At 37.7% G+C, this 16677-nt stretch overlaps 2 protein-coding genes and 1 long non-coding RNA gene across 4 annotated transcripts; 2 read left to right on the top strand and 1 right to left on the bottom strand.

Annotated features, from left to right (window-relative positions):
* The first annotated feature begins 3181 nt into the window (after nt 1-3181).
* LOC147164068 (uncharacterized) lies at nt 3182-5805 on the top strand. Its single transcript, XR_015096912.1, has 4 exons — nt 3182-3318; nt 4777-4854; nt 5406-5531; nt 5669-5805. It is a non-coding gene; the product is annotated as an uncharacterized LOC147164068 (long non-coding RNA).
* mettl18 (methyltransferase 18, RPL3 N3-histidine) lies at nt 5764-8729 on the bottom strand. The gene is made up of 2 exons (XM_086093216.1): nt 8348-8729; nt 5764-7458 (listed from the first exon to the last, which is right to left on the bottom strand). The coding sequence occupies exons 1-2, from the start codon at nt 8447-8449 to the stop codon at nt 6541-6543; spliced, it is 1020 nt and encodes a 339-aa protein (XP_085949342.1). The 5' UTR covers nt 8450-8729; the 3' UTR covers nt 5764-6540.
* A 66-nt stretch (nt 8730-8795) lies between these two features.
* Nucleotides 8796-15852, top strand: zdhhc16a (zDHHC palmitoyltransferase 16a). Of its 2 annotated transcripts, XM_086093469.1 has the most exons (11): nt 8796-8941; nt 10128-10391; nt 10712-10906; nt 10992-11080; nt 11324-11352; nt 12584-12717; nt 12869-12952; nt 13036-13121; nt 14036-14159; nt 14267-14337; nt 15266-15849. In XM_086093469.1, the coding sequence occupies exons 2-11, from the start codon at nt 10152-10154 to the stop codon at nt 15366-15368; spliced, it is 1155 nt and encodes a 384-aa protein (XP_085949595.1). In that variant the 5' UTR covers nt 8796-8941; nt 10128-10151; the 3' UTR covers nt 15369-15849. The 2 variants fall into 2 exon arrangements, with proteins under 2 accessions (XP_085949595.1, XP_085949596.1); XM_086093470.1 differs by lacking the exon at nt 12869-12952 and having other exon boundaries at nt 15266-15852.
* Nucleotides 15853-16677: the final 825 nt, after the last annotated feature.

Here is a 16677-nt window from a genome sequence, read left to right as displayed (position 1 = left end):
ATATAACATTTTCCACCTTACGAGGCTCTCAAACCACTTTACATTTTGACTAGTCATTCACACAGCATTAGAAGTTCAGTATTTTCCTCAAGGATACTTCAGCATGTTCACCAAGGGGATCAAACCCACAGCCTCAGGGATACCAGATAACCACTCTACCACTGATCCATGCTGACACTGTTGATTCGAATTTTAGATCTCATGAAATGTATACTTGGTAGTGCTAATGCCTCAGCAGAGGCAGCATCCGTAAATCCAATTATTTGCTTTGCGTATTATTCACCCTGTCAAGCTTTCCCCTTTACCTATATCTCATTAGATGATGTACTTTCAAAATAAATGTTGATACAATGAATGCTATCATCTAGGATATTACAGAAATTGTAGATATTTTCACTTAAAAAATATTGCAGCGCGCAATTCTCGAATCGATTTGATATGTGGCTGAATCGATTTTTAAACATACATTGTTTTATGGGAATATTCAACAAAACGTCTTACTTAGGGTTAGGATTAAACACATTAAGCATGGAAGAATGTTATATTAATGGAATGGATTAAGCCTTAATATTTTATTTCAGTGCTGTTCAAACATGAAACAGACTGCAAACTGTTTTCTAAATGCAATGGCTCAGCTATAAGCCAGAATTTTCAGATAAATAGATACATTTTCATACAAATCTTACAGTGTAAATGTACAAGTTTACTGATTAGTATTTTCTAAATTTGAGGTTGTTTTTTTTATCGCAATAATCAATTTATAGATTCGCATCGGGATTAATCGGTATCGAATCAAATCGTGACCTATGAATGTGATACGAATGGAATCGCCAGGTACGAGGCAATTCACACCCCTAGTTTTTACAGTTACAGTGATTTCACATTATTTTACATTTGACAAGTAACATTATTTTTGTGAATTAAATGATATTTTAAAAATAAATTTAAAAAACTGTAAAATAAAAAGTAAAATTATGTTATATTAAGTGTTTTATGTTTCGTTTTTTACAGTGTACCAAACATATCATTTCAGTATTTTACTGTGGTGAGACCTGACTAAGAAAAGCTGAACGTTTCGTCTTCTATTAGTTACACAAAAGATTTTAAATGAAACTGACTCAGAGCTGATTACTGTGATTCCGATTCCCGCCACTTATCTCTGCTTTAATCTCGGTTGCTTTTGCTAGCTTCTCCTATTAGCCGCTTTTGTTAGCCGCTCCAGCGAGTTCTTGCTAGCCACTCTTGCTTGCTTGCTCACTCCAAATAATAATTGATTTAGTGGTAGCCTTGCAAAGTGTGGTGTCTCTGAAGCACCGTAGTGTGTGTGCACTTCAAAATTGTTGCATTCTATTTGTTCACCACTAAATGACACTAAATAATACCCACTGTGCCTTTAAGTTACATGCTCAATCCATATATCCATATGTTTCATATCAAAAATAATATTGTATAAATTGTATGCAACATTAAGAGCACTCAATTCATACATCTTCTGCCACTGAAGATGATGTAAAGCCATCTGGTAGCCTACCTCCACAGCTCATACATCATAAAGTAAAGTTCTAAAGTTCATTATGAAATGCAGGGTAGCTACATGTTGTTTAATTAAATAAGAGCACATTTTTGAACGGGACGTGGAAATTCCATCACTAAATCAGTGGGTGTTCTCTATAATCTAGCACATCGACATTTGCACAATTTAAGAATACATAATGGTTTCCCTTTTAAATATTAATGAATCCTTTGTGAACTACATAATAAATTAAATATTGTGAAAGTATTGTTAATCTCATACATCAACAAAATAGACAGTCACATACATAGAAAGCGATGACATTTATTTCACATAACATCAATATGAAGCAGATTATTACATTACATATTTCTAGCACAATGCAATACCTCTTTGGTGCATTTCCATTCTCTGCTGCCGTGTAGTTGTTAGTGCCATGCCAAAAGAACTGAGCCCATAGATGACACCTGAAGATGCTACCATCTATGGAATTCAGTTCTCATAGTGGAGCACATTTGAAAATGAGGTCCTCATAATACATTGCATTCATTCAAGGTTAATTGATACACAGGTAGTACAAGTCATTAAACGTAAATGTGCAAGGTATTAAAACATCAACCATAACATTATAAAAATCACATCTTAAACCAGTTGGCTCACGACCAGTCCAATATGTTACTTGCTCCTTTTGAATTTTCAGATCAAGACCTAAATTGCGAAAGCTGTTCCTCCAAAGTGTGGTATGAGTAGCTCTGATGGAACATGGGCTCCTTCTAGTGGTATGTGAAAGAATTACTGAATTAATGGCAAGATTTAATAAAATACAACCAAACATATTAGAATTAAGCTTGTAGCTATTCATGTACAGCCTGTTTGAACTTTGAAAAAAAAAATCCAGAAGGCCTACTTTTTTTTTTAAAGCAAAGTTCAATTAAGTACAATATATTTTTATTTAATCATTTACAAATGACTACGTTATGTTACAGTAGCTTACAATAATATTAATTATACATTTTGGGAAAGAAACTTTAATTTTTGATAAATATTTACTACACCTACTGCATTACTGTATTCTAAAATACTTATTGCAGCAAACGGGGATTGACAAAGCATTGCCAATAAAATGGGTGACTGATTTGTGATCAATAAAAAATAGTTTATAGAGGCCAATAAAATCCCGACTTACCGTTTTAACTAAATTATGGCTAAAAAGACTAGTGCAAGATAAATGACAGTTAAGATACATGAAATTGTGTCATAGGTCTTCACGGTATATTCATTTTCAAATATCCTCATTAAAAATTATTATTTATTTTTTTAAAGTGAAATGAAAGTCAATTATGGTCACATTGCAGCTTGTTGAGCGTGTCAGAATCTTTTTCTGTTTAATTCCTGGAAATGGTTCGCTATCAACGAAAGGATGGCCTCTGCCTGCGAGGCACTGAGAGCACTCTGATCACTGAATGTGAATGATGGGACTCAAAAGTCACAAGCACCTCACGTTCAGAAAAAACAGCTTCAGGGATGTCATTAAAATACAATAAGGAAGTTTTAAATTCACAAACAAAGGCATGTTTGCTTCTTCCTTCTCCTACTTCCATTGATTTGATTGGCTGCAGAGTGAAATACTGCAGTTCCTGATAAGATAAGATTCATTCAGGACATGCAACTGAGGAAAGGCCACACCTGAGCATGGCCAGGAAACGGCAAATATTCCTAGCAGAAGTGGCAAACAACCGGTTCAACAGCCTAAATCCTCTATGAGGACATAAACTGGCGAGGTGTCAACTCAGGATAAAGTTCAAGTAAGTTACAGTATACCTTTGTATTACATTAAATTTACTTTTTACTTTCTGCCTGTTTCAAATGAATCTATTTAGTTTTCAACCTTTATACTTGCCTCTCTTGGTCAAGTGCATCCCAACAATGTCTTGGATAGTCAAAAACAAACAAATATTTCAGTTCTCAACAGGATCTGCTCTCCAAAATGAATCAACATGAGCCTTCTCTGCCGTCCGCTCCGTGTCCCAGTGTGAAGTACAATGTAGTGACTTGACATCCTGCTCCGACCTTAAATACCATCATGTTTCACATCGCTTGCCGGCTTACCTCCCTCCAGCCCGCCCTCCTCGCAATCGGTTATTCATGCACTCCCTCCGTTCGGTAAGCTCACCAGTCACTTCCCAGTAAGAAGGAAACAGTGGGAGTCAGCAGCACGCCCCCACACCGTGAATCAACACAAAATAGTTTCTGAGGAAAGCCATCAGACCGGCCCTGCCCCCTCTTCTCATAAAGCAAAGAAGGGGAAAGGCTGCGTTCTAGTGTCGGAGCCAGGAATTCCCCCACAGGCTTGCATACAGCTGTGACGAGTCGATGACGGAGCAGACACGCACCCTGACCCAGTCAGTGTATGCTAACCCAAACTACAGACTCGTACTCAGAAAGCAAAATATTCACACTGGGGGTATTTGGAAATGATAGCAGATCGTTGAAGTTGTGTAATATTGGCATCTGCATGGTTGTATGTTATGTTTTCAATGAAGCGTGATTTTCATGGCAGGTATGGATTGTTGACTAATGGTGTCTGGGAATAACATCAGATGACCAAACATCCTATTTTTCTTGGAAATGTCCACTTTTTTCGCTCACTGGTAGCACTTTGCGCTCCCAACCTGAAGGGTAAGGGTTAGAATCCGGCATGCTCAAATAAAAAAAATTCTAATAATAATTTTTAAAATGGTGGCCATCGCGGGAGCAAATTTTTTTGACTAACATTATGTCATCATTCATTTGTCAAGTAAGAATTCAAAAGAGAGCTGTGTTTTTTTTTTTTATTTTATCTTATCTTATCTTGTTTTAATTTGAAAAAAAAAAGAAGTTATTTTACCTTACCTTTTACCATTTTTATTCAATCAAATCAATCGATTTTTGAGTCACATCTTATTTTTACAGTTCTAATTGTAATATGCGGCTTGATGTTGTATTGAAATCTGCGCAGGTTTACAACATTGTGATGACGTCATCTATAGAAAAGCTGAGTTCCATGATCTATGCAGATCTCTGCTATGGCTCAATTCCAACAGCAACATTATTGCTCAATACGATAGTGACATGGAAACAGAATTCAGAACCCCCAGCAATATTTTGTTGAACATGTATTTTAAATAAAGTCAAATTGCCATCCCTGGATTCTGCACTGCAAATTTGATCAGAGTAACAGAATAACAGAATTGTCAATTGTCTGCTTTTGCCTTTTTATACAGAATACAGCAAAATAGGAAGGCCATTCCTCAACAGTGTATGATTTCACACAGCGGCACAGCAAACCACAACCAGATACGGTAACGCATGAGGACGCCATTGTCTGCTGTGACATATGCCTACTATACCAACAGTTACAATTGCTTTCAAAACAACAGGGCGGGAGAAGTGAGTGTAATATGTCAAACTTCACACCTCTGCCTTGGCATTTTTCCTACATTATGGCTCCGATATTACCTCCGAACGGCCCGCAAAATATTGTGTGGGACAACTTTGTGCCTGCCGTTTTTTGTCACGAAAGTACCAAAATAAATAAATAAAAACTAGGCTTTTTATTCACGTTTTGGTCACTTTTGTTTCCTCTGGTTGTTTTCATGATGTCAAACAGAAACAAAAAGTGAGCAGTTGATCAAGTCAAAAAAACATTTCCTCATGTCTAAACAAGACCAGTCTTGATACATATTTCTGAACAAAAAAAACCAAACAGGTTACTTCACTGCATTTCCAGGATGTCTATTTGCATTTTTTCGGGATGTAGCCTGCTTCAGAATGTGTCACATCTAATGGCTTTTTATCAAACCACACCCAAGAATAAGGATTTTTTTTAGTTCTCCTTTTTCTTTCTTCACAGAAGAAGCAGATGACGAAAAGCGGAGGCCTTTTTCCAGAATGAGTCTTACAGAGACCCCACAGAGACCGACCACTGACGTACCGTGACACCCGAATCCACTTTGAAGCAACATCCTCGGGCAGCCGGGTAAGTTGCAATTGACATTTCGTGTTGGACTTCAGAAACAAGCCTGTCTTTCATGCTGCTGTTTGAACATGGGGGAAATCACTCGCAAAGGTCACTGAGCCCATTTCCTTTTCTTTCCTCCTGGTGTGTCTAAATAGACCTGAAACTGCCTCCTTTCAACTGCTTCTCACTTACTGGAACATGTCCATATAGGGAGGAAGTATGGCAGAAAAAAACAACAACACGTCGACTCTGGGATGAGACAGCATTTGTTTATTAAAACTGTATGAATACACAGTACGCAGCTCATGTGTCAGTTTTTTTTAACTATCTTCAGAGGATTCCCCCTTCAAAAATACATTCAAATTTAAAATACATAATGCATGTCTGTAGTTGCCACCATTTTTCAAGCAACAAATATTTCAAATTCTATATCGTATAGGCAGGCAAGGCTTCTTGTGGGCTTGAAAGCAGGGTGGTAGGCTCCAAAGATTGGGGTCACCCAGAACCTTTTCTGTTGTGTCTAAATTGCGTTTCAGATTAACTAATTTACTGCCATTGACGGCAAATATCATTTTTTTAATGCTGGCAGAAAATGAGATAAATCAATGTTAGCAATACAGACAAAAATTCAGACTCCAAACTTGTGAACAATACTGTATTTAAAATATTTCAGTCAAAAATACAATTAAAGGGGTACTTGACTCATTGAGCCATTTTCAACAGTAAGAAGGTAATATTTTGTCTATTATTAATGTGATAACGTCATTATTTTTTTCATGAACCATTAATACCTTTAAAAACTAATTTTGCTACTTGCTGTCGACTTAAGATGACATCACCTGTGCCAAGGAAATAGGTAACGACCAATCATTGCTCAGTTTGCTGACCAAACCCAGAAAACAGGTGAGCCATGATCAGTCATTACCTAGTTCCTCAGCACAGGTGATGTCATCTTCAGTCGACAGCAATTGGAAAAATGTGTTTTTAATGCTTTTAATTGGCCCGGTTTAACTTGGCCTCCCGTGAGCTAGAGTGATTCTTTTTTAAAACGCAGGACAACAACATGTCTCTGAAGTCCGACTTCACTATCCCACAGGTGATTCACAGTGAAAACCCCCCTCTCCGCCACAAAAGTCTCAAACAGGTGCAGCCCACCACCCACGCCAAAGTAGTGGGACTTGGTGGCCACGTAGATGTGTCCGTGCGATGCTAAAAGTTTGTGAAAGGTGTCGTGTAGCGCAGGGTAATAAGCGGTGTTGTAGATCGTCTCTGAAGTCATGATAATGTCGTATTTCAATGGCGGGTCCTGACTTGAAGCCAAAACAAGAAAGGTGCGCCAGTCACCAGAGAAGAACCGGCACCTTGGCAGTAACAGATCTTTTCTGCTCTGTTTTGTTTTTGTCATAAATTCTTCTTCTTTGTCAAGTGTTCCTTTACCGTCTTCATCATCATCATCATCATCATTATCATCACTGTCATCATCTTGGCAATTGAGAATGACATTAGACACAGTGAGCTGCTCAAGGACTGTACTGTTGTAGTCCTGGAAGTGGACTTCCCTTGCTCTTCTCTTCAAAGACAAAATCCCCAAGAGACCGGCGCCACAGCCGAGATCCAAGACAGCCTTGCCGCCAAACGTCTGGCCTTCCCTGTCGATCACCTCCAGGAGATCGTACGTGCACTCCCACACCTTCAGCCCACCCTCATACACTCCCGAGATGAGGTCAGACCTCTGCTCGGCCGTGCGGGACAGAATGTTCTCCGCGTCCTCCCTCTCGTCGACGGTCTTCTCGAAAACAGTCTCGTTGAGAAAGTGCAGGGGAGGAAAAGTGCCAATGGTGAGGGTTTCATAAATGGCGTCATCAAGTAAGCGCTGAGGATCAGAGGGTGGAAAGTGCTCTTTGGCCTCTTTTACTGCCTCAGCTGGACTACCACTTTCAGTTACCTGAAAAATACAAAGCAGTATGGCAGTAATTCGGAACATGTATTGATCCTTTTTCGATACACAAAAGCCTCTTTTGCAGAGCAATCCCGCAAAAATGCTGAAACAAAGATTTCCAAGCCAAAATTTGAACCTCTCACCTGTGAGGCTGATCAGTTAACCCTAATCCACTGTTAGACAAATATTAATGATTACATTTGAAATGAAATGAAGAGCAAAGCCTCCACTAATAAGAAGACTGCCTGTGCCACAGGATGGGAAAATAATACATACCGGTAATTGAATATTGTAATAATATGCAAATTAATGATGGCAAAGAATGTTTTTTTCTTATTTTAATGGATCGCAGAGTCATCTGGATGTTATTTTTGCACCACCAGCAAACTATTGTTTTTTAATTTCTCACAAAACATCAACTGGTATAGTCTCACCAACAACCCTAATGATCAGTGCTACGGAGTAAATAGTTGATTTGATCATTTAATGGTTTTTAACACCATTACAAATCGTCCATGTGATTGAATGAATGACATGAGCAAGGTCAGTCAGCAAGTCATGTGTTGATGATTTGCCAACCAGTCAGAACAAATTGGGATTTTTTTATATATATATATCCCTAATGACTTTGATTCCTTCCAAAGAGTGCTTGTCATCATTAAATATCCCACTTCCTCTGCTTTCAACCATTTGTATCTTGCAGGTTGACTTACTTGATTGTGAGTGGACGCTCTCTAGTGGATGAAAGTAACATTTGTAGTTCTAAATAATTTCTTCCTTTGGGTGTAGTTAACAAGTCCAAAGACAACATTTACAATACAGTACAATAAATAACATACCGCAGGTCTACCACCACATTGCAAGCACACTACCAAATCGTTTTGTCTTTACTTACAGATTTCGCAACACCATCAATCTTGTTGGTCATCGATGCATTCCGTTGCACGTCGTCCGTGTTTGTTGTTGCATTTACGTCAAAATTAAAACAAAACGACATATTGGCTCGCGACAGAAACTTCGATTGGGTTTGGAAAGCTGGCTAGTTGGTAGCCACGTTACAAGCTATCTGAGCATGCCATGCCCTGCTGCGCGAATGCAAGCACCGGCACTTCAATTCCCAGAATTCTCTGAGATAATTGCAACAAATCTCGACTCCGCATATGTGAAATCGTAAAATAAGTCGTTAAGCAATTTCCATAATACTGTTGTCGTATTTTTGCAAAGTTTAGCGCGTGTGGAAGTGCTGGTCGTGTAGCAATAATATTACCAAGATTGTACATCCGGACTCAATTGACCATGGTGCTTTTCGCCGCTCTCGGGCGCATGCGTACCAACTCCTGGGCTCAAGCTTGAGCTCAACTGTCACAACACGAGCTGTCCTTTATCCGGCGACCCATCGCTTTTTATGTCAATATAATCCTGATTTGGTCGCCCTTTTGAAAATGTCGACTGGAGGATATATTTCACCAGGGTTTTCATTCATAAGAAAGTAAGTACCGCTCCACAAAAATCTGTCGCTCACGAGATTTAGGATGCGCACCTATTTTATTTGTCAACACAGGAATGACATCTGAGGCCAGATCAAGGGGGGTTTGGGGTATTGTCTGTTTGCTGCAAAATGCCCACGGTACTGGCTTCAAAATGCATTGGCTGTATGGCACACGAGCAAAGCAAACCGCTTCCCAGTTGTCAGTGTGTAACTGTCTAACTCTACAACTACTGATGTATCTTCATTGTGCTAATGTCAGTAGTCAGCCCGCCTTACTGATAATTTGGCACAGAACACCTCAAAAGCCTCCGACTCCACCCTGGAATGCAGCTAAACATGATTATGTCTTTGTCAGACTTTTGTTTATGTCATTAATGTAATGGCCTCGCTCTACCACAGTCACTCTTAAAGGGTAACTCAACACTAAATAGGACTTATTTTTGCTGGTAAACTGGTGTCTACAAATGCTGTCTACATGTCCTGAACCGTGCTTAACAAATGTATTTGATTAAAAACACTGCACAGTTTGAAAATGTATTCAGTGATTCTTTCGCATACAGAGGGACTGGCACTAGTCATTCTATGAGTCATTCACATTCTATGAATGTAATATGAGTTGAACCAAAATAACTAACATTCAAATGTAAAATACATAAATAAATAAACGAATAAAATCCGTCTGTGCCTCATCAAGAGACTAATTTAGCCTGGAGTTGATGATCAGTCAGTTGTAAGAGTGTGGTTCCATTATAGTGCTGTTAGACGCAATTTCACAAGTATTTTAAAGATGCTTCTTAGGGTTTAAGGAGATTAGCTGATATTGTTTTGAAAATACTTAATGTCAGTGGCTAAAACACTTGTGTCTGTGTAGCAGTTTGTTTAAGACACTTTTCAGCTGGTCTCAATGTTGTCAGGGTCTTTGCAGTGGAATTCAAACACAACCTGACGATTGAAACTGTCGCAGTCATAAAACGTTTAACTGATGTGTACAGACGGTGTTTTAAGTGAACAGGCTACAACAACAAGTGCTGATATTCTCCATGTAAACATGAAGCACTTAGCGCAAGAAGGGTGCATATAGTAATCTTTATTCAGTTCTCAAATACAGCATAGGGGTGGACGATATAGCTTTAAAATGAAAATCTCTGATTCTCTACTGTATTTTTTGTGTGTTTCTTTCATGTAGGTGATTGGCTGTTCTAAGTGTAGGATGCGTTGGCGGTGGTGTCCGGGCTCTGTCGTTCACCTGTTGCGCTGCGTGCTATTGCGAGTGTGTCCCAGGAGACGAGGATGCCGGCTGCCTCTGTGGATGTCGAAAACGCAGGCCTACTTGAAACTGCTGCTGCACTCACTTTTCTTTAACATCCTGACGGATTCAGACGTGGTTTTTGACTGTGTGTTTGAGCCTTTGTTATGGTCTGTGGACTATGTGACACGCTGGTTTGGCTTGGTAAGTGCATGCTCATGTAGTTATATCCAATGAATACACTGGATTATTTATTTTTTTTACATTTATTTGAAGTACATTTTAATTGAACCAATATTTAAGTTATTTTTTCCTATATTTAAATTAAATATTAAATTGCATGATGTTACGTTGGCTTTCAATAGTACTGTATATATGCTTTTAAGGAATAAAACCGCTGCCTCATTTTTGATGGTCTGTGTTACTGTATTTAAATATTACGGTGGTACTTGGATAACTCAGCATTTCTAGTACAGTATTAAGATTGTCTTGCCCTAAATGTCGCTTGTGTTTTTGCTCACAAGGTGTTTGTGTGGATGGTGGTGGTACTGACCACCTCCATCTTGTTGGTCGCCTACGGCGTCCTTTTGCCTAATGCACTCAGGACATATTCTACCGCATGGCTTGTTTGGCATTTTTGTTTTGGACACTGGATTCTAGTTATGATCGTCTTTCATTACTACAAGGCCGTCAAGACCGCCCCGGGGTACCCTCCTTCTGTAAGACTGACACTCAAGTCACAAGTTACTCATAATGATGGATTAGCTCAAACAATAATTTCTGAATATCTTGGATTTCTTTCAGGGAAAAAATGACATTCCATTTGTATCTGTCTGCAAAAAATGTGTCATTCCCAAACCAGCGAGAGCACATCACTGTGGTATCTGCAACAGGTGAGTTGTAGTTAAATACAGTCATAATGATTTATTAAGACAAGATTCTAATAAAATCCATAAATTCCCTGTGTAGTAAGTTAGTAACAAGAAATCTGGCTTGTAAGTTTGATCGGATTCTTACCAATGTCATCAACAACAACAAAAACTGTAAATATTTTCTGCTGTTGTTAGTCACCTTCATTTGATTAAGCATGGAAAAAGTTGACAGTGACATTCCTTCATATTCCTTTTCTTGTACAGGTGCATTCTCAAAATGGACCATCACTGTCGTATCCTTTCTCATGTCTAGTGTGTAGAACAGCGGTCAGCAACCTTTAATGACAAAAGAGCCATTTTAGGACAAATAAATACCAAAAAATCTGTCTGGAGCTGCAAAACCTTTGTGATGAACGAAACAGTGTGTTAGTATTAGTTTTAGGGCCCAGGAGCTAAGTAGAGCTGCACCGTAACAGAAAATATGTAGCATCTTTGAGATTATTTTTCTTCTACCTTTTGTCTTCTGATTTTTTTTGTGTGTGTGTTATTTATCAGACTTAGTTTTTCATACATTTTTAGACTTTTCTGCCTTTCTGTCAATTTTCTGAACTTTTTGGCAATTTTATAGACATGCGGTAATTTTCTGCCTCTATCCTTACTTTAAAAATAATAATTCTGCCTTTAATTTTTTTTTTATTCTGCCTTCTTTTGCTAAAATTTCTGACATTTTTGGCAGTTTTATGGCCTTTTTATGGTCATTTGGGGAATTTCTTCTTTGATTTTTGGACATTTTTAACTTCTTCACTTTTTAAACATTCTTTTCTGCCTTTAAAAAAAAAAATTCGGACTTTTTTTGGATAATTTTTGGAGGCAATTTTGTGTACATAATTTAGTAATTTTTTGCTTTTCCTCTTCCTTTTGGGACATTTTATGTTAGTTTTTTTAAACAACGTATTTAAAAAAGAAAAAAACTTTTTCCATCTACCTTTCGTCTCTCACAACTTAAAAATTTACACTCTGGCATTTTTGAATATGCACATCATATGGTACTTTCAGGATTTTTTTTTTTTTTTTTTTTTGACCTTTTATGGTTATTTTTAGATTTTTTTGGTGTGCCAATTTTGTGTACATTATATAGTAACTTTATTATTTTCCTCTTCCCTTTTGGACATTTTATGTTATGATATATATATTTTTTTAAGTATTAAAAAAACAAAACGTTTTCATCTAGCTTTTGTCTCTGACAACTTACAAATTTACACTCTGACATTTTTGAATATTTAATTATTAATTTAAAAAAATCTAAAATTTGAAGTCATTCAAAGATTATTTCATATACATAATTAAAATAAATATGTAAAAAAGAAATTTAAAAAAAGCTATTATTTTCTACTAATTTCCACAGAGAGCCACAGGAGAGGGACTTAAGAGCGACATGTGGCTCCAGAGCCGCAGGTTGCAGACCCCTGGTGTAGCCTCATAGTGCTACAAGTGTTATTTTCATCCTTAATGTCTTCCAATCAGCCTGGTTGAACAATTGCGTGGGTCATTTGAACCACCGTTATTTCTTCTCCTTCTGCGTCTTCATGACATTGGGCTGTGTGTACTGCAGCGTGAGCGGCAGAATCCCTTTCCTGGCTGCGTACAATGCCCTTGAGGTGAGTGGGTGGCACTCATAATGCACCATTTCACCTTATTATACTTCTTGGAGCTTGTGATTATGTGCTGTATTGCTTTTCTATTGTTGCTGCCTTTCTCCTTGGGGTGTCTTTTAATGCTGGGCCTGGTGTTCGGGGGCTGCTGCTTTAGCGTTTCAAGCATTTCGAAATGGAAAAGCCAGGGGTTCCTGTAACAGGGATGGGACCTTTAATAGGGCTACTCCCCACTGGCCAGGTACTAACTAATCATACCAAGTATTTCTGTCTGTGTTCATTTACTGATTCTGCTGTTTTTGTTTTGTTTTGTTTTTTGTTAAGACTGACTATGTGACACCTGCGCCTCCATACTCTTTCAAGGAAAAGATCATGGATAAGAGCATCATCTACATGTGGGTGCTCACCAGGTAAGAACAAAATCATGATAAAAGTATTAAAGTAGCGTCACTGATGTTGTAGTGGTACATTCGCCTGACTTCGGTGCAGGGAGCGTGGGTTCACTTCCCACTCAGTGATGGTGTGAATGTAAGTAAGAATTGTTGCCCATCTCTATATGGATAATTCCATGCCAAATCACCACAAAAATCGAAAAGAGCAAGTTTTGATTTTAATCGAAGTAGCTGGACTTGTTGTTTGTGATTTCACAACACAAAATTTCAAATTTTAAGTTAATGAGAGCAGGGATTTGGGAGCTATTGCTCGCCGAATGTTAATTTTTTTGGGCAAAAAGGGGCGTGGCTCCCTTCCTTTGAACCCCTGTATATCAGGAACTAATGGGTCAATTTTCACAAAATAAATATTTTTAGAAAGGGAATTCTACAAGGATTTAAAATATGCAATCATTTTACAAATTTTTTTGGGACATTTTGTTCTAGTTGATGTCAAAATGTACCCAGTGGATCACGTGATCACGCCCTGAAAATGATTGACAGTAGTCTCACAGCCCAAGGACAGCATTTGAATCTTCTCATGCATCTAAAAATCAGGGGAGTGGAATCAGCCTTTGTTAACAGATCACAGCAACACAACATACCACGACCACATAATTATGTGACACTATACTAGATGCAAATACTTTGCCAGTCAGCAACAATTGCTTTTAACACAACAGGTCAAGAGAAGTGAGTGTTACCTCTCACCCGTGTCCCGACATGATGAAATTCCCCTACACACAGGCAGCATAGCAAGCACTAACAACTCTGCAACAACCTCAGAAGGTGGAAAATTAGATCGACTTCACCGTTCCAGTCTGTCAAGAGCACACGGGAAAATATATATGAACTTTGAAAGAGGCTAATTATAGCGTGTTGTATCATTTTAGTACCGTGGCAGTGGTTTTGGGAGCGCTGACCACGTGGCATGCACTTCTCATATCACAAGGTGAAACCAGCATAGAGAGGCACACCAACGCAAAAGAAAAGAGTCGAATGGAAAAAATGGGACAGGTGCGTTTTGAATAACTGGTGTCGTGATGAATCCTGGCTAGAAATGAAGGGTTGTTTTTCTTTTTAGTTATAGAAGTGTAAACTTTTCTCTTCACCCTGTGTATCAGGTGTACAAAAACCCATTCAACTACGGCAAGCTGCATAACTGGAAAGTCTTCCTTGGTGTGGAGAGGAAAAGGTGTGTTTTTTTGTGTTATTTGTATCTCCATTGTTGTCTTTATTTGTGACCACCTAATCCAGGGGTCTGCAACCTGCCACATGTGGTTCTTTAGTCACTCTCCCTGTGGATCTCTAACAAAATAAACAATAATAATTAGAAATTAAGGTTTTTGTTGTTTTTAAAATAATAATTAAATGGTGTGCAAAATATCAGTCCAAATGTTGTAATAAAAAAAATGAAAATATTTTTTTCATTACTTAAATGTCCAAAAATTGATCATAAAATGTCCAGAAAGGAAGAGAAAAAGCAGAAATGTACCATAAAATGTCCATGAAATTGCCAAAAATGTCAGAGAATTTAATGAGGAAGGCAGAAAATAAAATGTTCAAAAGGTAACCTAAAATGACCATAAACAAATGAAAGGCAGAAAATTACCATAAAATATTGTTGGAATTGCCAAAAAATGCAAAAATTTGTTGATTTTTAAAGAAAAAAAAAGGCAGAAAAGAAAACGTTCAAAAAGTATCTATAAAATGTCCAGAAACAAAAGAAGAAATCCGGGAAATTACCATTAAAAATTGCCAAAAATGTCAGAAATTTGCTAGCAAAAAAAGGCAGAAAAAATGTCAGAAAATAGCCACAAAATGTCCAAAAAAGGAAGAAGGGGCAGAAATCCAAAAGCTAAAGATGAAAAGGTAGAAGGTAAAAGAAAATTGATAATCAAATTTTTGGATGCTCCATGTGTTGTGGTGCTGCTCTGATTAGCTCTTGGGCCCTCACTACATTAGACTAATCCTAACACACTGTTTCCTTCATCACAATCTTCAAACGTTTTGCGGCTCCAGGCACATTTTTGGCTATTTATTTGGCCTAAAATGGTTCTTTTGACAGGAAATGTTGCTGACTTCTGACCTAATCTAACCTCTGTTTGCATGTCACTTTGCAGTCACTGGCTCACGCGTGTGATTCTGCCCTCCGCCCACTCGCCGCTGAGCGATGGCCTGACGTGGGACAGCTTTCCTGTCAAAAAGGAGCCAATAGCGGTTTAAGCTTGCATTAAGTGGGGTATACACACACCAATTTTTTAACATTTTAACTGATTTTCGAAATGGGAGACCCCCACCTGATTACGGCTTTTATAATAGTGTTACACATATTCAGGATGCCACCATTTAAAAACAGGAGCTTCCTCTTCCAAATCAAATGCCTGCATAGTAGCAAGACTAAAGTATGTGTACCCCACTTTAAGGCTGACTTCAAGATGGATCCTGATGGAAGTAAAAAAAAATTGGGTGAAAACAACCTCCAATACCTCAAAAACAGTGGAATCACGCATGATATTTTATCAGTCGCTTGGATTGAAATTAAGTGAAAAATTTAAGGGGACTTTTAACTGCTCATATTCTACCTTAGCTAATACTTAATGAGCCAGATAAGTACCCCCAATAAAAACACTATTATTTATCTGTATTTTTTTTATCTGTTTAAATTAATAAATCTTGTTTAAATAACTATACAAATGTGGTTCTTCTTATTCAGATTCACTTGTAATACATAACACTTGAATCCTACCAATTGTAAATAATTTAACTGTGTCTTTTATTTGATTTTCGGGTCTCATCTCATGTTACATCACAACGTTGTTTGGGCATACTGAGCACGCGCACGCACACACGATGCAATGTCAGTAGTGTGGGATTAAGTCAGACTAATGCCAGATTTGATCTTCATTTCAACACAAAATAAAATTAATCATGGTGGATTGGTGGTAGTGATGCACAATGATGAATGTGTTGCAACACATTTTGGCATTGTAGTCAAATATTTTGTCTTATATGGGATTCTGAATAAAAATTTTGTATGCAATAATATTGAAATGAATAAATAAAAATAAATGCACAAGATTGCGACAGCAAATAATATAAAACAAAAGCTCCTCATTCTCTGACACACTAAGAATAAATATAGGCCTATTAATTACGTTTATTATGAGCATACTTTTCACAGTTACACTTTTCACAACCTACTACATTCATTTTTTGAGAATATCTTTAATTAAGCTATTCTAAGCAAATAATTGAGTCATTCTAACCAGTATCTGTTAAATTGACCCCAAAACGCTAACATTATTAAAATAATTTCATAATATAATTAGGTTTGACACATATTATAAACTAAATGACCAATACTCGAAGATTTAGCCATAGAACGTGTGCAGATCGGATGAGTAGATGGCGTGCTCAGGATGCTCTGTACAGAAACGTCAAATGCAATGTAATCAGAAACATGTAACTTCAAAATAAAATTTCCGGTGTTTAGTTATGATGTCAATTGATAGCCTACGTATGCCCGCAGGTT

Source organism: Leptonotus elevatus, chromosome 13, assembly GCF_054856555.1.
Source record: "Leptonotus elevatus isolate MCC_2025b chromosome 13, RoL_Lele_1.0, whole genome shotgun sequence".
Taxonomy (NCBI): Eukaryota; Metazoa; Chordata; class Actinopteri; order Syngnathiformes; family Syngnathidae; genus Leptonotus; species Leptonotus elevatus.
This window is presented reverse-complemented; position numbering and strand designations above follow the sequence as displayed.